The sequence below is a fragment of the Xiphophorus hellerii genome, chromosome 21, assembly GCF_003331165.1.
Source record: "Xiphophorus hellerii strain 12219 chromosome 21, Xiphophorus_hellerii-4.1, whole genome shotgun sequence".
NCBI lineage: Eukaryota > Metazoa > Chordata > Actinopteri > Cyprinodontiformes > Poeciliidae > Xiphophorus > Xiphophorus hellerii.
In genome coordinates, this window is record NC_045692.1 from 19257786 (window position 1) to 19283737 (window position 25952).

The 25952-nt window shown below is 39.9% G+C and overlaps 1 protein-coding gene across 1 annotated transcript in view; it reads left to right on the forward strand.

Annotated features, from left to right (window-relative positions):
- Window positions 1-25952, forward strand: part of myo3a (myosin IIIA) — a 72938-nt gene that overhangs the window by 3947 nt on the left and 43039 nt on the right. The window contains exons 2-6 of the mRNA XM_032552227.1: window positions 7768-7951; window positions 12009-12143; window positions 20024-20128; window positions 20255-20354; window positions 24029-24105. Of these exons, the coding sequence (XP_032408118.1) occupies window positions 7784-7951; window positions 12009-12143; window positions 20024-20128; window positions 20255-20354; window positions 24029-24105 (585 nt within the window). The 5' untranslated portion in view covers window positions 7768-7783. The remainder of the gene's footprint in view (window positions 1-7767; window positions 7952-12008; window positions 12144-20023; window positions 20129-20254; window positions 20355-24028; window positions 24106-25952) is intronic.

Genomic DNA, 25952 nt, shown 5'->3' on the forward strand with positions numbered 1-25952 from the left:
TGTGGTTATAATCAACTGAAACCTTTTTTCTGAGTTAGTTTTAACTTTTTTGACCTCAAAGTAGTTATAATTCACTGAATGTTGTGTTGAGATCAACTATTGACTTCTCTTTTAATCAGGATAAGTAGAATAATGAGTTAAATAATTGAGAGGCTGTGATTTTGGATGGGCTAGCTTAAGACATTTGACCAATTTTTCATCTAACATTAAATCCTTTAGTGATTAAACCAAAAATATTGAATCGAGTCGACACCAGTTACCTAAGAGCATCTTACGTGATTTTTCTGGTTGGAGTTTGGTTTGGAAGGACATGCTTCAGAGTATTTGGGGGGGAAAATAATCATGGTGCCATCTGTTAGTCCGAATGATGAATTATCAGCTTCACTGGCACAGCAATTAATTTCTGATAGTTTGAGCAGAATCAATCATTTGCAGAAAGGAAACCAGAGTTGCATGAATCGCTTTCCCCGCTCAAACAGGGAGAACGATAATTGAGCAAAGTTTTGTCGGATTAAGGGTGTCATTAATGTAAACAAATAAGACAACTGAAGGGAAAAATCACCTTATTTCAAGGATAATTTCAGTCAAAACACTGGTACGGGCAGTTTTTCATAATTACTATGCTGTTATATTCTGTCCAACACATTCTACATTGTTTTATTACAAAGGTTCCAATTTACAAACTGAGCAAAAGTCTTTGGTTGTCGTCATTTCAGCGTGTTAAAGTGGTTTGATTATAATGTGGCATTGGATTTTCCATTCATTCATAAATCTATCTGTCCATTTTTCATCAATTAATCCATCCATCCTATGGTTACGTCCATCCATCCACTTTTATCATCCATCCATCCATCCGTTTCTCATCTATTTATTGGTTATATCCACCCATTCATCCACTTTTTCATCATCCATCTATTTTTTCACCTGTTCATCAATGAATGAATGAATGAATGAATGAATGAATGAATCAATCAATTTTTTCAACCATCTCTTCATCCAGTAAAATATTCCAATTTCTCTAAACCTTATTCGAGGATTTTATTTTCATTATCTTTATATATGACCTTTATATTTTGCCCATGGAGTGTAATTCTGTAAACATTTTTTTCTTCTTCTTCTTCTATTCTCAACTTATTTCCATCCACACCCAGAAACGGTGAATCCTCCTGGAGTATCCGGTGTGTTAGCGGGGTTAAACAGCAGCCCTGTTAGCCGGACTCTCCGGTCCGGTTCGGTCCGGCCCGGCCTCCCGCCGCCACCGGCCCCCGGTGTAATGGGACACCGCTAAGCGATGCTGAGAGCTCCGCGTGCCGTCATGGCCTGTTACACCTGCCCCGCTCCCGGCTGCTGCTGCTGTTAGCTTATCTTCCGCCGGGCTAATTTATCAGAATCAGCCGACATGCTAACCAATTACTTAAGCTAATTACTGGACTCTAATAACTCAAATATGCTCACCTTAGTTTTGATCTCTAATATATAAAGAAGGAGCTGGGACCCATGCGTTGCTAGCATGTTGAATCACTTAAAAAACTGTAAGTATGCTGATCTTTTTAAACTTATATATCTGTGTATTTTTTGGCAAGCCGCATGTTTTCCTTTCTTTCTTCGTCCATACCTCCTTCATTTGGATTCCTTATTTGCAAGTACTGGGAGTGGCCCAGCTGAACTGCATGCTTACAGTGTTTGTTTCCAACTATCTTGGTGACTTTCTTTGCTTTATTAATATTATTTTTCTCAACTCCAACCGTCAAAGGTCAGTAAATTAATCTTGGTCTTAATATTTGAATCAAGTAATAGTAGTAATATAAATTTGATCACTGTTCAGAATTAAATAACTGCTAATCTTTTATTCTAAAATATGTTTACCGTTGCATTTAACATCACTTTGGTCTGATTTTATTTGTCAACAGGTGATAAATTGAACATTTTTGATTGTACTAAAAGGAGTTAAAGTTAATTTTGCTTGCAGATGTTTCTTATGCCAAGTGATCTGAAAATTATGTGTTATTTTTTATCCAAATACTTATAATAATATAAACATTATATTATTAATCAACATGAGTCTGGTTAGCTCTAGCACTCTTCTGAAAGACATATATAAAACAAGAGAGAACCAGCTAAATATTGAAGCATTCGGCTATCAGTATCTTCTATAAGCAAGAAATACAAAGAAATTAAACACTAAATCACAGCTAACTTTTCATTAATGGCTTCCTCCAAAACTAAACACAGATGCAATTGTTTTTATTGCATAAAAGCATTGTTTAACATTGCATTAAACAATGCATTGTTTATCCATTTTAAAAAACTGTGCTATTTAATCTGTTTATACAGTGTAATAGCTCTATCTGGAGAAAGAGACGTAGCTAAATACGTGACATAGTCACTGTATTTAGTCCGGTTTAATTGGGAACTAAAATTGCAACATTTTGAGTTGGTGCATTTTGCTTTCACACTGCACTGTGTCAAACAATCCAAACTAATTGAGATACCTGTTTCCCTCCTCGCCTGTGGTGGCGCTGCATCAAGAACAACTGAAGGAAATGACACAAAAACCTCTGAAGAAGACACTAAGCACAACTTCCTTCTTCACAATATGTAAACAAAAATGAGAGTCAGGTTTTAGTGTTTGAAGGATTTCTATTTTGTCTTTGGTAAAAGACCACAAGCTGTTTCTCCCGTTAGCGCTAATTTAGCGTGTTTGTTTACCCAGAATGCCCTGCACTATAGTTTGCTTCCTTCTTTTGGAGCCATCTCAGGTTCGCTTGGCGTTCACATGTGCATTCAAACTGCACCAGAGTTCACGTCAACCAAACAGACTGAGATTTGTAAATGAACCAGAGTTTGATGTTTTGGTCCACAATTTGATTAGATTTTTGTACAGTTTTGGTTTAATTACTGCTCAGATATGTCTTTTCTTTTTACGTGCGTAGTTAACTATTAAATGATTACTAAATTAGTTGACAATTAATCAAGCCCAGGCAAAAATGGCGAGTTCTTATTGGTGCTCCCTAAACAAACCGGACTTTCTAGACTAACAAAGTAAAGTTTGATTAAAATGTCTGTGGGAATATGTGGTAAAACACTGTTTTTCTCAAAAAGATAAACAAAGAGTGCAAACAATTCATGGCAACAGCTCCACCAATGGGAGTACTTTCTATAAAAAGGAAAATGAGGAAGTTACATTTATTTGCTCACACAATTTAGCATTCCTTATTTGAAATCTTTCAAGTCCAGGCCTAAAGAGTAAATCAGTTAATGACAGCAATACGCCATCAATGGCTCTGTCCAAAAACACAAAGAGACAGTTTAAAACACAACCACTGAACAAGGAGCTCTTGCTACAGCAGCAGTGGCACAGTCCATATTTCATACGTTTTAAAATCTTTTATTGTTGTTTTAAAAAGCCCAATTGTGTCTGTTTATACAAGAGACACAAGCTGAGCCTTACATGTGTAGCTCATTATATGTGCACTTGTACACAGGCTGTGGTTAAAGCCACGTCCCAACACAGTTAATGAAAAGCGACATCCAGCCAGCGCTGCAGGGCATACAGGGTTAGATAGCCCCCCTTACCCCCCACACACACATACACTCACCCCCGCACACACACCCCCACATGCCCACCCCCACACACAAACGCACTCCCACACACACACGCAGTCTTCTCTGAGGGATTATTTCCTTGCAGCCTGCTTGTGCTCTGGTTGGAGGTGTCCAGTGTGAGTCTTCGGGTTTCGTCTTCCTGTCTCATGTGTCAAAGCATGTTGACACATGCAGAGGCAGTGATGCATTATGGAAGACGTCCACAGATTGCTCAGTGCTGCACAATACCTACACAGGGATTCACATCATAGGAGTCTAATTGCTCTGTGCAGATAAAGGCTGGCGACATTTCTGATAGATAATCGGTTAGTTTTATCTTCCTACATCCACAGATGTATTTATATTTGAATCATTGTGATCATAATTTGCTTAAAGGTGACCTTTTATGCTTCCTTGAGCAAGTTAGCATAGATGTATGCTAGCCTGAAAAACATGTTCATTACATTTTATTTTCTTGCAGAAAATTATACTTAGATAATGAGATTTTATTTTATTTTGAACTCCTGTTAGAATGATGTGTTTTAGGGCTTCTGTCACTTTAAATCCAAAAAGGTGCTGCTGGCCATGCCCCCCAACTCACTCGCAGAGGAAAATGGCTGCAAACAAATTTGCAATTATACAACCATACATCTTTGAAAAGCATTAGTAGAGCCTCCCACACAACCATGAAGTATCTCTGAAAACTACGTCAACAACAAAACACTATTATTTTCCAGCAGCCATTGTACAGTGCATAAGGGTGGGCATTTATCGTATCTTTTATAATTTAGTGTGAAAGTGGTCTGATCATAATTAGAATTTGGATTTATTGTTGTCTCAATAAATTTTATTTAATGATGTTAAATAAAATACAAAAATGATCAGGAATATTATTTTTTACTGTTTTCTCCACTATTTGTTCCACAAAAGCACCAGTAAAGGTCAGTAAGTTTGAAAAAAAAATTTTTTAATACAGTTACTATGTGCAGTTTAGATATATAAATCACACTCCTTTAAGAAAGTGGCATCCTGAAGTTTATTTCACAAGGGAGTGTTTTTCCAAGACCAATATTTGTGTTTGCGGCGCTATAAATGCTGTGCCAGTCACAGTTAACTAAAAAATAAATAATAAATAGCTTTTTACTCATCTATATGATCATAATAGCAACACAAAATATTGTAATAAAATTCTACGTTCATATTGCCGAACCATGTACAGCGGTGAAACAGTGAGAGGCTTCTTCAAAGCCGCTGTAATACAGACTGCTAGAGGAGATTTTTCCTGCCATCACCATGTACGATAACTCTTTGAAGAATCTTGAGTTAAGACGAGTTACAGCAATATTTACATTCCCTTTGGGATCAATAAAGTATTTTGGAATTGAAAACATGCTTGAGCTCCACTTGGGTTGCTAGGTAACGGAACTGAGCTTGGCTGGGTTTGCTAGGTAACAGCGGAATGTGGCTTTAGCAATTGAAAGATTTTTAAACAACAAAAATGAATAAGTTGTTGCCAAACTTATAAACGCTTGAGTTGTTTTTAGAAGCAGTAGAACCCAAATGGAACATATTCAAAATGTGAGTTTTGCTCCTTTAAGGAGGAGATATCTGGACATCCAGATGGCCTTTTGCTGCAATGCATGCTGAACAGCTTTCCTCCCCATATGAATGGGTGTCTATATGGGGAAAGGCTCAATGCTGCAACGCAGGCTAATTCCTGTTAATCCCGCTGCAGCTCCTACTACTTACTGAAGGTTTCCAATGGCAGCCCAGAAGCAGGGGAATTGCTGGTGAGATTAGCTCCCGTGTTAGCTCCTCCTCTGCAGTTTTCACTCACGGCCAGGCCGGCCCAGCCCAACACTGCTAACCTTTCGCTCAGAAATGGATTAATTTTCAAAATGTCTCATTTCAAATTGGGAGAATAATGTAAGTAAGTGTGAGTCACCTTTTCAGATATTCAATTTTTTTCTAAATAGACAATTGATAGATGGGAATCTAAGAGCAAAACAAAAATGTATACCCTTGAGAGAAATCTATTTATTTGAAAGTGTTGTCAAGGTCGAAGCAATGTTTTTATTTTGTTTGTTGGTCTTCTTTTCTTGAGTTTACCATTTAAATTTGTAGATTTCACATTTTTATTCTTGTCTTGAGGATTTTCCAGTAAATGTTTTAAAATAAAGGTGGCATTAATTGATTGCTCTGTGCATCTAAATATGCATCTCACCTGTCAAGCATATAATTAAAATCGAGTGTTTGACTTGCTTATGTAACTGCCAGAAGCTGGATGTCTCCTAAAATAACCCCTACTTATCCACAATAATGTGCAAAAGTTTTAAACCATCTCCTATTTCATTAAATACTGCTTTTTGTCATCCAGACTCTCTTGTTCTATTTTATAGTCATTCTTTCAATATTTCCAAAGGCTCTCAAAATGCGTTTCACCTTTTTTAGGCAGTGTATTCCTCCAGTTTTTAGCTAATAGCTGTTTAGGAATCAATTGAACTGAGTTGATAAAAAACCTGCTGGCACCGAAATGTCTAAAAATCCATTTGTGAAGTTATCTATAATGCCTTGACACAACACTGGTTTATTCATTGGGCTTAAGAGCCTTCATATGTCATAGGTCGCGGTTAAGTGGCTTAGTGGACACAAATAAACAAACAAAACAAATAAAAAAGCCATTCCAAATCTGCTTGACTTCTGAAATTGGTATAAAACAAACAATCTGACAACCATTTTGAAAGGCTAGAGTGTCTTTGGAAGCAAAGATTTTAACAGCTGACTGTTCTTCCTGTTTCAAGAAGTTCAATGACAGTAGTTAGACCAGAGGTGACCAAAGTCAGTGTCCTCCATGTTTTCTTTCTTTGTGTTTTCTGAATCAAATGTTGATTTATAAGCAGAACCTCTGCAGAAGTTTAAGATATATGGAGTTGAATCAGCTGTTTTGGAGCAAAGACACATCAGAAACTGTGTGGAGTTTGACATCTGTGGTTTACACAGTTTCAAGAAACATGTTGCACGCTTTCGGGATGCAGTTTTAACAAAGTTTCTACAATTTAGAAGCATTGAGAAACAACTTTTACAGTTTTAAGACAGTTTTAAAGAAGGGCTATTATGCAAAATTAACTTTCTGAAGCTTTATGTCATATTATAACATCCATTATTCCTTCAGAAACATACCAGGAGTGTTGTTTTAACTCATTCATGCATGTTTGAGTAATACTTTAATCTATACTGGCATCCATTTAGGGTACAGAGCAGTCCTCACCCACTTAGCTCCTCCAGACTAGCGGCAGCAGTAATTAGCAAGCACCTGGTGAAACTGCATGTCTGCATGGAGAAGCAAGTTGCGATGACTTGTTGAAGAGGGAGTGTCAGAAAGAGTAGGTGCTTCTTAAAGAGACAGAGACCAATTTCAAGGCATCAGATACATCAAAGCTCTGTTTTCATTGAACAAATAATTGAGAAAATTGGAATTATGAAAAAAAATTTGCTAAGTTTCCGCGTTATTACGAGGTGGTTTTTCAGATGCATCGAAATTAGTGTATTTCGCAAAACTGCAATGGAAACACTTTTTCTGCATCACGAGTCACATGATCACCAATCGGATGTTACCACTGACGGAAAAGACGAAGAAGACGGCAGGAAGTGGTAGAAGGATGATGGTGCATCATGTCTTTTAATGACTTGTCACATGAACAAACTTATTCATGTGTGATTTATTCAATTGAAACAAGCCTATTGCAATTCTTTTCAACTTTAGTGGAATCTCAACAAAGTTTTGCGTTCATTTGTAATTAAAACGCAGTTTATGATGCAAAGTCAAATTTGTTTAAGTTATGATTTATATATGCAGCATTTTTATAACAATTGAAGGATACAATGAAATGGTACAATGTGTCCTGAAAATACATAGACTGCCCATTTAATAACATTTATTCTAAAATTGATGAAGTTATTTTGCTTGATGGTTTGTTCGGATGGCTTTCAATGACTTATGGTTTGATTTATGATATGACCATTTATTAGATTTACAATATTGGTTGAAATACTTTTTTTTCCCATGTGTACTTTGGTTTTAACTTGAAACTCTTTCTTGATATCTGCGCTGAATTCCCTTCCATCTTCTGCCAGAGTAGAACTTCATCTGTGTTGGTTTTTGTTTTGCTTTGTGTTGTGCAGGAGATCTCTCCTGAAAATGTTTCCACAATCAGGAAAATCGATTGTCTTCGACAACTTTCCGGATCCCACCGACACCTGGGAAATCATTGAGACAATCGGGAAAGGAACGTACGGGAAAGTCTACAAGGTTCTGAACAAAAAGGATGGAAGCAAAGCAGCTGTGAAGATACTGGATCCCATTCATGTGAGTCGTAAGTTTGGAAGTTTACTGCAATACCTTTATGTCCTAATAGCTCTTTTTTCCATAAGCCAAATACATTTCTTGTCAGCTGGTGGAGTAGACTTAGCTTTTCAATCTTACAAAAAAAACACCATTGTATTCTTAAAAACTGGAATACAGAGAAGCACACACACCTCCAAATTGCGCCCAGAATCAGTATGTGCTGGAAGACTAAAGGAAGTAAAAACATTAATTTCTACCAAGTATTTTTGGTTTAGTTTCTAGTGAAAATATCTTATTACACTCGAAATAAGACAAAACTAACTTACAAGTAACATTTAGCGTAAATATAGCATATAGGAGTTTGTTGATATTGATGGAAAAAGTATAGTACTGGCAGATTATTTCACTTATAACATTATAACATTATAGCATTTTAATAAGTAAGAATCAACCAGAGGAACTAATATTTATTTTAATCAATAAAAAAATGTTTTAGGTTGTGTATTGTGACAATGATCCGTAAAGGTGGATCTGTTCAGTTTAATTCTATGCTTTATACTCTGAGCGACGTCATGCTTTATTATTTATTTTACATTATATATAAGATTCCTAATTGCACTTTCTGAACTATTTGGAAACAGGTTTATAGTCAATCTATGGTTTTTGTCAGTTTCAGTTTCTTTATTATTTATTTTACATTGGCTGTTGTACTCCTAATTGCTCTGACTGCACAAATTAAACAAACAACATTTTTACATGTTTGATCAAACTTATGTAGCTATTGGTGTATTTAATTGTGCTGCACTGGTGCAGAGTTATCAATTAAATTTGTAATTCAGTAAATTTTTGTTTGTGTTTAAAAAAAAGAAATGTTTTAAGTCAGTTCAGCGTTGTTTTTCTGTATTGGATCGATACGTATACCTCAAATATAGGTAACCTAGGTTTGGTGTTAAAATTACACATTAGATATTCATAAAAGTTGAGAGAAATACTGGCCCATTTAGATTTTTTAGCCTTAATCCATCCCCAAAATAAGGTATAAATACACTTTCCTGATGATTGTCAGGATCTGTGTTTTCTGTGTTCATTTAGAGTTTTTTGTGTCCTTGAGTCTCTTCGTTGTCCTGTCCTCCCCTTGATTGTTCCCAGGTGTGTCTCGTTCTGTGATTACCCTCCCGTGTATTTAACTCCACCTGTGTTCCTTGTTCCTCGTCGGGTCCTCGTCAATGTCTAGTCTGTTCGTCGTCGGTGTGTCTCTGTGCGAGCTGCCGTGTTTCTGGACTTATTTATAATTAAAAATCATCATTTTCATCTGACCTGGGTCCGCTGCGTCTGCCTCACCACCAACACCACACCGCTTCATGACAGAAGGACCCGACCATACCGAACGGTGAGGCTGCTAAAAAATGGACCCAGCTGGAGTGAGGTTCCCTCCAAAAAGGCAGAGCGGAGGGAGGCAGAGATCAAGCAGGGAGGAGACGGAGCTAGCTGAAGCCCTCGCCGACCTGCAGCGGGAGCTATTCCGGGGGACAAGGCTGGTGTTGGCACCCCCCGGATACGGCCCCCGTCGATACCTCCGTCCGGGAAGCCAGCGACCTGAGCCGCCGGTGGAGCTGGCCCCTCGTCGCTTTCCGGAGCCGCCACCTCCGCTGTCTGCCCGGAGACAGCGACGTGAGCCGCCGGCAGACCCGGTCCCTCGTCGCTTTCCGGAGCCACCACCTCCACGGTCAGCCCGGAGACAGCGACGTGAGCCGCCGGCAGACCCGGCCCCTCGTCGCTTTCCGGAGCCGCCACCTCCACGGTCAGCCCGGAGACAGCGACGTGAGCCGCCGGTGGACGCGGCCCCTCGTCGCCTTCCGGAGCTGTCACCCCCGCAGCCGGTTCCAAGGCTTCGCTGCGGCTCGCCCCCGCGGCCGGTTCCAAGGCTTCGCTGCGGCTCGCCCCCGCGGCCGGTTCCAAGGCTTCGCTGCGGCTCGCCCCCGCGGCCGGTTCCAAGGCTTCGCTGCGGCTCGCCCCCGCGGCCGGTTCCAAGGCTTCGCTGCGGCTCGCCCCCGCGGCCGGTTCCAAGGCTTCGCTGCGGCTCGCCCCCGCGGCCGGTTCCAAGGCTTCGCTGCGGCTCGCCCCCGCGGCCGGTTCCAAGGCTTCGCTGCGGCTCGCCTCCGCGGCCGGTTCCAAGGCTTCGCTGCGGCTCGCCTACGCGGCCGGTTCCAAGGCTTCGCTCCGGCGCACCCGAGGCCGAGTCAGCCGGCGTTCCAGCCGGCGTTCCTTCCGAGACTCCCAGTGTTCCTTCCGAGACCCAGACCCCCAGCGCTCCGACTCAGACTCCCTGTGTTCCTCCAGAGACTCCCTGTGTTCCTTCCGAGACCCCGACTCCCGAGACCCTCTACGTTCCTTCCGAGACCCCGACTCCCGAGACCCTCTACGTTCCCTCCGAGACCCCGACTTCCGAGACCCTCTGCGTTCCTCCTGACACCCTGACCTCCAGCGTTCCACCCGAGACCGAGACTCCCTGCGTTCCACCCGAGACCGAGACTCCCTGCGTTCCACCCGAGACCGAGACTCCCTGCGTTCCACCCGAGACCGAGACTCCCTGCGTTCCACCCGAGACCGAGACTCCCTGCGTTCCACCCGAGACCGAGACTCCCTGCGTTCCACCCGAGACCGAGACTCCCTGCGTTCCACCCGAGACCGAGACCCCCTGCGTTCCTCCTGAGACCCTGACCTCCTGCGTTCCTCCCGAGACCGAGACCCCCAGCGTTCCGACCGAGACCCCCTGTGCTCCACCAGAGACCCTGCCTCGGGGGGCTCGTCGTCGCCGTCTGTGGGCGGCCCCCGGGACTCATCGCCACCTCCAGCGCCGCGGACGGCCGCCGGACGGCCTCCGTGGTTCCCGCCTCCAGCGCCGCGGACGGCCGCCGGACCGCCTCCGTGGTTCCCGCCTCCAGCGCCGCGGACGGCCGCCGGACCGCCTCCGTCGTTCCCGCCTCCAGCGCCGCGGACGGCCGCCGGACCGCCTCCGTGGTTCCCGCCTCCAGCGCCGCGGACGGCCGCCGGACTGCCTCCGTGGTTCCCGCCTCCGGGGTTCCCGTCTCCGTGGTTCCCGCCTCCGGGGTTCCCGTCTCCGTGGTTCCCGCCTCCAGCGCCGCGGACGGCCGCCGGACCGCCTCCGTGGTTCCCGCCTCCAGCGCCGCGGACGGCCGCCGGACCGCCTCCGTGGTTCCCGCCTCCAGCGCCGCGGACGGCCGCCGGACCGCCTCCGTGGTTCCCGCCTCCAGCGCCGCGGACGGCCGCCGGACCGCCTCCGTGGTTCCCGCCTCCAGCGCCGCGGACGGCCGCCGGACCGCCTCCGTGGTTCCCGCCTCCAGCGCCGCGGACGACCGCCGGACCGCCTCCGTGGTTCCCGCCGCCGCGGACGACCGCCAGACCACCTCCGTGGTTCCCGCCTCCTTTGCCTCCGCCCACCCTGTGGGTAGTTTTTTGTTTGTTTTTGGACTCTTGGCCCTTCCTGTGTTTCCGCCCACAATGGTGGGTTGTTTATTTTTTTTTGTTTTTCTGGACTCTGGCCCCCCATCCGGCGCCCCTCCGCCCACCCTTGTTGTGGTTTTTTTTTTTTGGGCGTCTGGTAGCCGCCCTTGAGGGGGGGGTACTGTCAGGATCTGTGTTTTCTGTGTTCATTTAGAGTTTTTTGTGTCCTTGAGTCTCTTCGTTGTCCTGTCCTCCCCTTGATTGTTCCCAGGTGTGTCTCGTTCTGTGATTACCCTCCCGTGTATTTAACTCCACCTGTGTTCCTTGTTCCTCGTCGGGTCCTCGTCAATGTCTAGTCTGTTCGTCGTCGGTGTGTCTCTGTGCGAGCTGCCGTGTTTCTGGACTTATTTATAATTAAAAATCATCATTTTCATCTGACCTGGGTCCGCTGCGTCTGCCTCACCACCAACACCACACCGCTTCATGACAATGATAGCTTTAAAAATTTGCATCGGAAAGTTGATAATTGTTTGCTTTGTGATGATTTTAAGGATTTGAGATGTGTTGTAAAAATGTGTCTGTTCCGCAATTATGAGGAATCTGTGTTTTGCAGGATATAGATGAGGAGATTGAGGCAGAATACAACATCCTCAAAGCTCTGTCCGACCATCCAAACGTCGTCAAGTTTTATGGGATGTTTTACAAGAAGGATCTGAAATGTGGCGATCAGTTGTGGCTTGTACTGGAGGTAAGGACAACAAAATGGTTTGATAAGGTGGGGCGACGGGACATGATTGTCTGATGGCATCAGGTCTGGGCGTTGTGGCTTAAAATTAAAATCTCTTATTTTTTCCATACCAGATGCAATTTTTCCTTTCTTTCTTTTCTAAAACAGAAATTACTAATGACAGAAAATATTTTCAAAAAGTGGCTTTTATTCAATCATCTCTTCTGTGAGTTGTACAATGGAGTATTAGGTCCAGGCTGCAAGAATTTTTGCTTAATTTGAGAATGTGGTCATAATATTAGCAGAATAAAGATGCAATTTTACCAGAAAAACTTCTCAAAATTACAAAAAAAAGTTGTTTTAACGAGAAAAGAGCTTAGCCCTGGTAGTGTGGTTCTTTATTTTTCTCAGATTACACAAAATTCTGATATTGATAATAATTTGATGCTTAGATAATAAAAGATGAAGGATTTACTCGTCTTCACAAGATGCTCAACATTCCTTGTTTTATTTTTTATTTTTTGTGTGAGAGTTGATACTTTATCCTCCTAATACTACAACTTTATTCTTGTAGTTGAAAAACCCAAGTGGAATCTTGGTGCTAATTCTCCATCGAAGAGTTCAAAATGCAACAGTGGTAAAACATGCTGATGAAACAAGATGGCGGCTCTTGGAGCGCTAACGTCACTTCTGAAATATGAAAACCCACAAAGTGCAATGGTGAAAAAAAATCCAGATTTTCCAAAAATTACATTTTCAGAAACCAAAAATGTATTTTATTGATTAATCAACTTATCACCAGACCTGTATTGTACGTCGTGCTCCATCGGTGCCTCATAATGAACGGGGATTATGTAAGAGATTTAGCCACCATTGGCATCCCAGGAGTTTACTTACAGGCTACCTGGGGGATCTGGTCCCATGCCAGCTCACATTATGTGGGAGGAGGTTTGCTGTGAGCAGCAGAGCAGGGATTTCTATTCAGCAGGGATGTCTGCAGATTACCTTACTACAGCTCAGGCTGAAACGTCCAATTGGCTTTGTGCTCCTGCACCTGCTGTTGTTCAGGATTGGTGGGATGCCACAGGATTGTTTTGGTCAAAGAGAGCAGACTAGTAAAAAACCCCTGCCTCCTGTTGTGTCTTAAATGTCAGGTTCTAGCCAAACGTGTAATGGACTGAGGTCGAACTCAGATGAGAAAACGTGATTGTGAGGTTTGGGTCGTGGCCTTTTACCAAAACAAAATAGAAATCCTAAAACTGCTAAAATCTGACCCTACTCCATTTTTGTTTATATTTTGTGAAACAGTAAGTTGTACTCAGAGGTACTGAGTGTTTTCTTCAGAGGTTTTTGTGTTGTTTCCTTCTGTAGTTCTTGGTGCAGCGCCACCATAGGAGAAGAGGAAAACAGGTTTTTCAAAGGGTTTGGTTTGTTTGACGCAGTGCAGTGTGAAAGCTGAAAATGTAACAAATGTTGCAATTTTGAACCCAAATCAAATTGAGTCTACCAGACTATCAGGGGTGCTTACTGTTGGAGGACAGCAACAGACATCTTGGTGGTATCCATAGCAACCATTGGAGGCTCTTTAAGTGATATCTGGTTAACTGGGAGGTAAGACGAGAGTCTTTAGCTTGGTTTTGTGTAAAACAAACTATAAACTGTTGAGTACAGTGGAGGATCTGTGATGCTGTGGGCCTGTTTAATCTCCAAGGGTTTGGGATTAGATAAAAATCAGGTGGTTTCTGGAAATTGAAAATAAGTCGAAAGCAGCAGGAACTGAGCTCTATTTTGTGATCTTCATGCAGATTTTTCAAACTCTTTGCTTTAAAATGTGAGTAAATCTGTTGCGCCCTAATCTGAAAAACGTTAATACAAGCATCAAATTCTGCGGATCAATATTTTCCTCAGATCCGGTGTGAGAAAGAAGTAAACCACCGTGCTCTGTGAACTGTAGTGGTTGTGATGTAGAGTTTCCATATTTTTGTAATCCTATCCCAGAGGGTTCTGCTCTGACAACAGTGGTGTTATGCAAGCCCAGCAGATGGTTTTCACCTTTCCATCTTGTGTTTCGTTGCCTTTTCATCGCCGTTCTTCCTCCAGACCTTTGTAGAGGTCCTTCAAGTTCCTTCACTCTAAAAACAAATACATGCTGGAAAGACAAAAATTAAATCCTAAACCAGAAATTATTATTTTATTTGTAGGGTAGTTGTCACCTAATCAGTTGAGGTTTGCTTAAAGGAAGTGGTGGTTTTAGATATGAGGAATATGGCCTGACATCCAGGGTAATATGGACTGCGGGGCGGCATATATTTTTGAAAAAACAAACAAACAAAAACAAAATAAAAACAAAGCTTGATTTATTTTTGTAGAGCTTATCTAAAATATTTCAAAGAAAATGAAGCTTGGAAAGCTTCAATGCTATTTGACACACATTGGTTACCATTTGCAAAGCAGCCAATCAGAGAGCAGCATTCATTTTCCTTGTACCTGATTGGCTGAGCCACCAATCATGTACAAGGTGGCTGATCGGAGCGGCCAACTTGGAAGTAAGGAAGACTAAATATCAACTTCTGCTACAATGGTTCCATCTGTCCATCCATCCGTCCGTCCATCCATTAATTGTCTATCCATCCATCCATCCATCCATCCATCCATCCATCCATCCATCCATCCATCCATCCATCCATCCATCCATCCATCTGTCTGTTTTATTTACTCCTTTTCTTCATATTTCTCTTGTGAGACGTTTAAATCTGGCAGCGAGTGCTGAGGTTGAAGTCGCTGCCTGACGGTTCACTGAGTGTGTGTGTTGGTGTTGTGTATCGAGGGGTGTGTGCTGTGAAGTAGCTGCACATGGATTTCAGGGGGTAAATAACAGGAAAGCATGAAGAGAGGTGGTCACTCACCATGGTTACTGCTCCTCCTTTTCAAACTGTAATTTTGGTCCTCTTGCAGCGCTGAGAGGAGCCTTTAGTGGCAGACCGCTCATTATGAGCTGAATTCATACGAACCGCATCCTCTTCTTTGTTAGCCGCTTCATTGAGGTCTGGGAGCTTTTGGCTTTGACTCTGTGGAGCGCTTCCTTTATGATTGCAGATGTGTGCAGAAATGAGCAATCTTTCATGTGCGGAAGCTTAATGAGGTTAGAAATACTTCCAAGAGATGCAAGAAGGAGTGACTTTTGTTCTGTGATTGAAAGTGAGACGCTGATTTGGGTTTGCTTTTCGTTTGCGAGGCCAATGTTGCATCAAAGGATGAATTTAATAGGGTCAAAAAAGGCAAGAATTTAAAGACCGCTTCATTTCTTCCCCAAGTCTCCCTATTGTACTTTATATTGTTCACTTTTTTTCTTCTATTGTGTCACCAAATTAAAAAAAAAAAAAAATTCTTTTCAATCTCAAAAATGAAATTTGCTACAATCTACAATCTACAATTCAGTTACTATAAAAAAATTGCTTTTCAACTTACCATAAAATTAGGAATGCACCATTATGAAACTTTGGGCCAATACCGATATTCGATAACAATATTGCTATTATGGGTGATAACCGATATTTACCGATATTATATACAATATATTTCTCAACCATTTTGACAACTTTGGAAAATCTTTTTACCGGAAAAGTCAACAACACTATAAATATCTGTTGTTGAATTTGTCTAAAATATATGTTAAAATATAACACTTGTAAAGAAAACACAGAGCTAATCCTAACATATACCATAATTACAGACGGCAACAGAAAAAAGGGGGCGGAGCTGTCGGTTTCTGGTTGCTATGGTAACCAACAACTATCAAGAGCAGCGTAACAGAACTTAATATTAATAAATGTCTGGAGAAACAAGTTATTGACTAAACAAAATAAATTCAAAGAATAAATATGCAAATTTGGACAAACTTCACATCTGTGATATTGTTAAAACAAAACGCTGATACACATTGAATGTTTGCGTGGATGTGTGGATGGAAGCCACAAAAGAAACTTGAAGATGCTGCTATAATTATCGATCCTTTGTTAATAATACATGAGCAAAACAAAAAGAAACAGGAAACAGGTATGATTCTGCATGAGATCAGCTGTAAGCGTCTCATCCTCTCTGCTTCTGTGGACGTTAATTAACAATGAGGGTTAAAAGTTTAATCCCCATTCAGACTTTATAGTAAACACTGTCAGGAAGTAGATACCTGTGACAATGACGAGACTCCTGGAACAATGGGGCTGTTTTCCTCTGGACGTGATCCAACATACAGCTTTCCAAACACATTTCTTACAGTCATTTATGATAAATTAAAGACAAAAAATAAAGAAACCGCCCCCCACACAATCTGAATTTATTATAACTGGGAAGCAGACATCAAACAAGCACTAAATTTGTTTCATCTTTAGATTTGTTTCATCCACTTCGTCCGCTCGTCTTTGATGGACGGCCTTCATTTCCATGACTAAACAAGCACCTGACCGGGTTTGAAATGGAGACTGGTCCACTTAATATTCACGGTGTTCTTTGAAACTAAAAGCTCAGTGAAAACTAAAGGAAGATGTGGGTGGAAAATTATCCTTTCAAATTAATGATAAACTAATTTTAAAACTAAACACGAAGAATTAAGAGAAATGCTCTGCATGTCGTTATTGACATGCATTTATTGGTGCTTTATTATGTTTATGTAAAGAAGAAGCTGTTTTTCCTAATCAACAGCAACTAGCACAGGTTATAAGAAGTATTAAGATCATAACTATGCAGATGATACACAGATCTACATTACAAAATCAGCAAATAACTCTGAACACTTTCTACAATAACTCTTTGACAACAACATTTAATTTCCTTCTGGGATCAATAAAGTATTTTTGACACCAGTATTTAAAACACCAATAAATGTCTGCAACTTCTTAACTAAACAAAATAAATTCAAAGAATAAATAAATAAATGTTGACAATCTTCAGGTCTATAATATTGTCAACATCAAACCCTGCTACACGTCATGTGATGTAAGGTGTGGCTAATTGTGTGAAAGCTCTCAGCGGTATTCGCTGCTGGACTGCGGATTGCCCGATAGCTGAAGTGATCAAGCTGCCCGTGCAAATCATCCATCCTGCAAGGCCCTCTGGGCCGCCGATGGAGAGTCGGATTGACAGATGGATAGAAAACAGACGTTACACAGAGCGATAAAAACTCACTCCAGCTCTCAGTCGAGGCCGGAAACTCTCAGCAGCAGCAAATAAATGGAAATTTAACTTTAGAAAGCGGCTGAACTTCTGAGAGTTTGGGCTTAAAGTTTCTGTTTGAAGTTAATTTCACAAAGTAAGCCTGGAAGTTCTGGTTAACAAGAAAGAAAAGCACAAAAACTGATGACTAAAATGACTAAAATTCTCACAAAATGCAGCTAAATAGAGACAAAACTACTATGAAAAGAGTATTTTGCTTTTATGTCACATTTTTCAAAAATAACTTGAGTAGAGCCACCTTTGGTAGCAAGAAAAATCTGCAAAAAAGAAAATCTTCCCAAGGATTTTTGTACAGCTTCTTGTGCAAATATCTTGGTACACTTGAAGACAAAAGTAACTTAGAAGTAACTTTTCAGAAAGACATAGAAGCTTGTTTTAAGTCAATAATTCTTAAAAATCAATAAAAAAGTACTAGTTCCACTGGCAAATTATTTCATTTCTAACATGGAAAAATGTCTTGTTATAAGTGGAACAATCTCCGAGTGGAACCGGTACATTTTTTATTAATATTTTAAAATTATTGACTTAAAACAAGCTTCTATATAAGGATGAAACATTTTTTTCTAAGAAAGTTTTGCCTTATTTCAAGTGTACTAAGATATGTGCACTAGAAATTACACAAACAAAAAAACACTTTGTGTTTTTGCAGTGTGACTGAAGACGGGAAGGTTTGAGAGTCGTTAAGATTGTCGCTCCAACTCAGACAGAAAATGAATGCATGGATAATTAGTGTCAATGCATAAAGTAACACTACTGGAATAAAATTCATTTAAATGTGTAAATGTGCAGTAATGGGTAAAAATAGACATTAAAACTGACATATTTTCCAAATTGACAGAAGAGACGATTGATTTTTCCGTGAAGAGTGTTTCTTAAGCCACACTTAGTGAATATTTTTGTGTACAAGAAGCATTGAAGCATAAAATCAACACTTTCAGCTCTCAGCACGGTGACTGACATCCTCCGTGTTTTTATTTCTCTTATACCTTTGGCATCTCCTGAAGACAGGCCCAAATTAGGGGTTATTATTGTTGCCAAGGCAACCTACAGGGTAATTTTCTGTAATTTTCCAAGAGAGAGATATCTATTGACAGCAGAGTCCATATAGTGTTGCAGTATAGAAAAAGAAAACACAGACAAACACAATAAGGGTGCCTAATTGTTGTCTGGAATATTCTGCTGCAGTATAAAAATGCTGTTGAGACAGATGCACCTCAACAAATAAGAATATTATTTAAAAACAGAGGTGGATAAGACTAGCCAAACATTTTACTCAAATAGAAGTAGCACTAACTCAACATCTTTTTACTCTAGTAAAAGAAAAAAGTAGCTTTCCAAGAAATTACTCAAGAGTAAAAAAGTATTTGGTTGAAAGGCAGCTCATGTACTGAGGAACAGATCAGAAAATCTGATTTAATTTCCTGAAATGATGTCATCAAACAGACAAAATATGAAGTTATGTGCCATTTCTGGCATTTAAAAGAAAAATAAATAGAAAATAACATATTCAGGCAGAAGAAACTCTTTCAAATAATTTTTATATTGCAATATATAAAAATTATGCTTACTGTAATGTTTATATCAGAACAGGGTAATGTTCTTCCAGTGACAATATGCAGATTTTACTGTTTCTTATGAATTTCTAAAGATCAGAAAATATAAAGTAACATCAGAACAACATAAACAAGAGGTCTGTAGGTGTGTGTCTGTGTCTCTCACAGTTTTGGTTGAAAATTTCACTCAAGTAAGAGTAGCAACAGTTCATAGTAATATTACTCAAGTATAAGTAAAAAGCATAATGCAGTAAAAAGTGCAATTTTTCCAAAAACGTTACTCAAGTAAAGTAAATAGTTACTGCGCATTTATGTTTAAAAGTCAGACATATAAATCATTACATAAAGTTGGATGTATTTTAAGCATTAACTGTGCTAATTTTGATGATTATGGCTTACGGTCAATTAAAAACCACAAATTTAGCTTCTTTTTTGTCCCATAAAGGTGGAATTCAAGTGCTACACATCGCCCCTGTTTTTTATTTTTAAGCAGTTATGAAACACGACAGCGGGACATTGAACTGCTGCTGCTGCTGCAGTTACTCAGCAAGTTGTTGCTAGGTAACCAAAGAGTGGGTGAGTTGCTAGGCAACCAAAGAGCGAGTGAGTTAGTTGATTCCACCACCTCTCCCAAAATGCTGTGCAGTTCTGGAATATTTGATATATTCAATAAAATACTTGACATTTCTGTATTTTTACAGGCATTATGTAATATTTTAGTTTTTTGTATGTTTGCATTAGTTACATTATGGTCACTTAGATTCTGTTTTTCCAATTGAATTTAACTTTATCGAGCTCTACCTACAATTTTTCATCACTAATATAGAGTTCTGCTTTAAGTATATTTTACAGTGTGTATTTGAGGACAGTTTGCATGTTTAAAGCTCAGATTAAACTGTGCACATTCACCCCCACTAAGCTCACTCTGGAAGATAAGCCTCCATAGACTGACACAATTACTTTTTCTCTCTGTGAAATCTTCTGATTTCTTCCTTCGCTGCTTCTCTGTGTAAAATATTCCGCATGTAGGTTTAAAATGTTGTGTAAGCTGAGCTATTCGTGCTGAGTCATGTTGAGTTTTGTCCTCTCGACTGTAGATTTTCTTTTTATCCCTTTCAGCTCTGCAATGGCGGCTCTGTGACAGATTTGGCCAAAGGCATGCTGAAAAGAGGAGAGAGGATGGAGGAAGCCATTATTGCCTATATTTTGCATGAAGCTCTGAAGGTGACTGTTGGTTTTAGCTTGCAAGAGGGGGAAGGGAAATTGGAAAATAGTCTAAATGGGGTAATTACACCAACAGGTGTTTAACAAAAAGAACAACAAGAAAAAGTTAACCTCTTGTATTCACAGGGCCTGCAGCACCTGCACATCAACAAAACCATCCACAGGGACGTGAAAGGCAACAACATCCTGCTGACGACGCACGGAGGGATAAAACTCGTGGACTTTGGTACGCAGAGAGAGAGATCCTTTAATGTTACGTCTCTTTCTGGCACTAATCCGCCCAAATCATGTTCTGGCTCTATTTAACGGAGGAAGGTCAAACCCATTACTGGGAGCTGCCTGCCAAATAAACGGCGACGCCAATTAGTTTCCTTGAGAGGCCGAAACAAAATTACACCAGCTCGCCAACGCGGCTGATGATTACACTTTTCATTACACCCTATCTTCACTATTGTTCCCCAGACAGCAAAGGGCAGCGCTGCTATTCTTCCCCTGCTTTCACTCATTTGCTTTTTTGGCTTTCTTAACCAAATGAGGCAACCAAAGTGAAGGGCTCATGATAGGCAAAGTGATTCTGACAATTTACAGCAGATGACTCATTCCGAGTTTTCTTCAGGCGCTGGAAGGGGAAAATAAAAACAGCTGCCTGTTTTCATTACAAATAAACTCCACCCCACCTCCTCCCTCAACTTGTGTGTAGGTTTGCATTTTGTCTGCTAATTGTGGGCCTTCTCTTAAAAGCCTTTTCTTGTAGCTCAGAGGGTGCAGCTCTTATATGAAGAGGAGCGGAGTGGAGGGGGCTTTAATGGAATCGCTAATGTGCAGCAAGTCCATCGCAGCTTTCTGCTTTCACTGTTTACTGCAAAAGTTTTCAACAATGCAACATCCAGGGAAATAGCCGATGTTAAATTGCTAATATTTTATTAAAGTTCACCTATTATATTAGATTTCATTCTGTTTTGATATTTGATATTTTGAATGAGCTGTTTTAGGGCCTCTTGTCACTTTAAATCCAAATAAGCTGCTGCTGGCCACGAGCCCAATTAAATGTTTACACTCGCATGTGAAAGTGGCTGCAAACAGATGCACAATTATACAGCTGTACATCTTTGAAAAGCAGAGGTTGAGCCCCCTGCACAACCAACAAGAATGCAGCAAGAGGTTTTTTGGATGGTAAGTAAACTGTAAAACACTTGTCTTTTCCAGCAGCCGTTGTACAGTGAACACAGCATTAAACCCAGCTGGTCGAGCTCAGGTTTGGTTGCTAGGGAATGGGGCTGGGCTCGGCTGGGGTTGCTAGGTAACGGCGCAGTAACTTTAGTCTGTGACTCAACATTTGTAAGGTTTCTGAAACAGCTCATTCTCCAAATGCCAAATACATTTACTTTTTGGCGAACAAAAATCCGGCTAGGTGGTTTTATTAAACACTGGAGGTGTTTTTAAAAGCAGCTGAGCAGAAAGGGTTAAGCACATCTGTGGTCAGAAAGAAAGAAGCACTATTTCTAATTTATATTTCATTTATATATATATTTTTATACATTTTAATTTATATGTTTTAACAAGCAATTGAGCCATATCCATAAAAATACCATCTCAAAACACTTTTTTCAAGTTGAGGCTAACGTAGAGTTGTATTCTGTGCCACAAATGGAAAGTTGTAATTGACTGTAGCATATTTGAAAGCAAGCACATCATGCAAAGCTTAGTAATTGAGGGTAAAATGCAAATAATAGTCAGTGACCCAAAGGCAAGCCCTGATGATGAAAAGGATTTTGTCCCAAAGCATTTGAAAGCTAAATGAGTTAAACTTTTTCTTGCTCTACATCTTCAATCTTCAGTGTATCATTGCAATAAAAGCTTTCTGTTCAAGCTTTGCCGTCATACATCACACGATTTAGGTAAGAGATGCTGTGGTACCACCATTTTAGTCTACGGGAAGCGGAGGGCATTCTGGGTAAATACAACCAAAGCAAACGCGATAGTCTAGCACAAGTTGGAGAAATGGCTCACGGTCTTTTACCAAAGACAAAAGAGAAATCCTACAACCACTAAAACCTGTCGCTACCCCCAATTTTGTTTACATTTTGTGAAGAAGGAAGTTGCGCTTATGTCTTCTTCTGAGTTTTTTTTGTCGTTTCCTCCTGTGGTTCTTGTTGCAGCGCCTCCAGAGGTGAGGAGGGGGACAGGTTTCGTACAGGTTGAGTCTTGAGAGAGAAAGATGGAGCTGTTTGGATAATAATGCTGATGTGTGACTCGGTGATTCAAAGCGACTGGCGGTTTACTCCGCGCTGCGTCGTACTGCTGGGATTAATGTGGGTTTTTTCTAATGTGGCGGATGAGGAGATAAAGCCCCTGTTGTGACTCATCACCAACGGAGACAAAATGGCAAAGAGACGGACCCAAAAAAAGAGCAGCAGAAGAATGAGTGGAGATCTTTGCTCATGAATATTTTAATTGTCAGGGTTATCTCTGTGATGGTTATTAAGTGGGGCCCACTTCTGGCTAATGCCAGGAAAAAAGAGGCAATATCAATATGAGTTGTTTACTTACTCTGACTTATTCTAGATGTTCAGTTTGTCTTGACTCATGTTGGGTGATTCTTAAGTCTAGAGATTTTTTTGGGGGGAGGATTTTAACACTACAACGTCGCCTGGCTCTGTGTGTGTCAGCTTTGTGCTGCAGATGATTATAATCCTCTTTGATGTTTTTCGTTCTAGTGTTTTCTCTCCATCCTGTGCTGCCACAGCGATTCAGCAGCTGCTCAAAGTTGGGTTTTACAGGCGCTTTCTGCTGCGACAGGAGCCTTTACAGACATCATCTTTGTTTCTGGGTTAGAATAGAAAACATCTATTCTTGTTTAATCTTAGTTACACATTTAACCATCTGGATAATTGTTTTCCTTAAAGCCACTTTATTTTAGAATAACACTCAGAGTTTATACACAGAAAAATCTGGAACTTCCAGATTTCAGTCTTTTCCAGGTCTGGAAGAAACAAAACATCGGAAGATGAAAATATGAGAAAGAAAGAAAAATAAAGTATGGGGAAAAAAGAAGTGATTAAGGATGTAAAAATTTCTAACTCAATAAAATCTGTGTAATAAATTTTTTTTAAGAAGAAAGAAGCAACTAACAAGTAAGACAAGAGCAAACACTTGCACACATATCCAAGAACAAAAATAATAAGCTTACCGCTAATTTTCTGTTTGAAAAGGAGTATTAAGAAGTGACCTCTTATATAATTCTTTGAAATATATCACTTTCTCCCTTTGTAATTATCAGAAATGTATAGTTAAAAACAATTAATCGAAATTAATGCATTAAGGTCCCAGCTCTGATATAAACAAAACACTCAGCTACAAATTATCTTGCTACCAAGGCTTGTTACATTTGAATTATATTCAAATGTTGTTCTTGAGATGTCCAGCAAAGTCTGGCGCAGTCACACAAGGATTTGTAATTCAAAGTAATGTATTATTTTACTGCTTCTATCTGCATGTACAGTATGTGTGTCAAAGAAAAGATCTAAAAATTCCTTATATGGTTTGGAATTTGAGCAGCATGCTTCTGTTTTTTTGTTGAAATTTTGACAAATCATCACCGTTAGCAACAGATTTGATCTTTGTAAGAAACAAAAACACAATGAATAGATATTTATCAATATGAATATGCCAGATTTAGCCAAAGAAGCTAATTTTCATCTGCAGCTTCCTGGAAGGAATTTAAAAGAACTACATTACGATTTACAGTAAACATTTATAATGAAAAATCAAAACAAGTTACATCGGTAGGGAAAAAACATTTTAAAATAGAGAGATGTAATAGCTTTGCACCTGTCTATTATTACCTCCATTGAGCCTTGAGGCTAAGCTAACTGAAGTGTGTATTATTTTTCCTTGCAGGTGTTTCAGCCCAGCTGACAAATACCCGTCTGAGGAGGAACACTTCGGTAGGAACCCCCTTCTGGATGGCCCCCGAGGTACATGAAAACGGCCCCATAAAAGCTCCCCAGCCTCGTCTTTTTCCACTACATTAGCCTGGAGCAGATCCCAGTGGGCAGTTCAGTTCATAATGATCCAAGAGATAACGCCGTCAAACACAATGTGCAGGAAAAATGGCAGCCTCCATCACTCATGTCCCATCATGCCCCACTGCCCCCAAACTACAAGCAGCCGTTGGACAGAAATGATCACATTTAAAAGAGGCCATTTTCTGTCATTACTTTGATGTCAGTTTTTCTTTTTTATAGCCGACTGATATAGATTTTATTATTGAATCATTTCAATTCAGTTTACTGTCTTTCTTGATTGTTACACATAAAGGAAGCCAATTTCTTTATGGTCATATTTTTCGTTTGTAGACAAATATGCAAACATATAAATTATTAAACAGGATTTGTAATTAAATCTCACCTGGAATCCCAGTTAACTAGTATTTTAATATGTTTAATATGATAAAATACTACTATTTGTAAAGTCCGGCTTTGGTTAAAATAATTTAATTTCTCCATTGACAAAGGAGAAACAATTAACATAAATAAATATATAATCCAGTTAATCTTTTAGGCTTCATGCTGAAGTGTTAGTCAAAATGCTAATTTTTGTCTTATTTCTTGGACACCTAAAGTTAAAACATTAAACTAGGACAAAGAACTGTAAAGGTCAATGTATCATTCATTATTTCCATTTTTAATTGACAACCATAAATTAAAACATAAAAAATTGATTGAGTTTTTTGTGATTTTTGTTTTTAATTGGTTAAACCTCCCCCCTCAAAATAATGTCTTTCATATTTTCAATTTTATTCTCGGGTTAAAAATTCAAAATAATAAAACAGGCACAGATTAGAATTTTATTTAATCTTCATTTACGTCACTATTGAGATTAAGAGTGCATTCTGGGTAAATACAACCAAAACAAACGCTCAAATTTAACGATAGCTGGAGAAATGTCTTGTGATCTTTACTAAACACGCTAAAATCTGATGCTTTGTCATTTTTTTTACATTTTGCAAAGAAGAAAGTTGCGCTCATTGTCTTCTTCAAAGGTTTTCATGTTGTTTCCTTCAGTGGTTCTTGGTGCAGCGCCCCCACAGGCGAGGAGGGGAACAGGTGTTTCAAAGAGTTAGGTTTGTTTCACAGTGCAGTGTGGAAGCAAAGTGCAGCAGCTGGAAATGTAACAAATGTTGCAACTTTGGTGGCAAATCGGACCTAGTCAACCAGACTATTGGGAAAGCATCCTGGCAGTAATAGTGCTTAGTTTTTGAGCTTAATAAAAATAATTTAAGGTAAGGCAAGGTGTTTTTATTTTTATTTATTTAGCAACAAGGCAGTTCAAAGTGCTTTACATGAATTAAAAGGAAATACAAACAAAGCAACAAAATCAAAGGAAAGACAAAAAAGGTTAAAGAGGCATAAAGCTAAATACTGGTTCTCCATGTCTGATTCTTATTCTGGGTTGTTGCTAAGTAATCCACAATTTATACACTAACATAAGTTTCTCTGTCTTGCGCTGATATTGTAAATGTTGGTCTAAAGTAATGAGAACTCCACAATTTCTAAGAGTAATAATAAACAGGCTGATGAAATGACAACATCAGACCAGTGAGAGAATTTAAGCTTTGCATTATTCATTTATTCACCTGAATAATGTTAAAAATTAGACACTCAAAGCACTTTTCACAGGATGCAAGAAAGAAATTAGTTTAGAAACTCACTTAAAATCATTGCTTTATAGAATTAATTTAGGTTACTTTATTTGTTATTCCTCTTTTGATAATATTTTTGAACATAATTACTGGTGAGCTCTGTGCTGACAACATTTATGA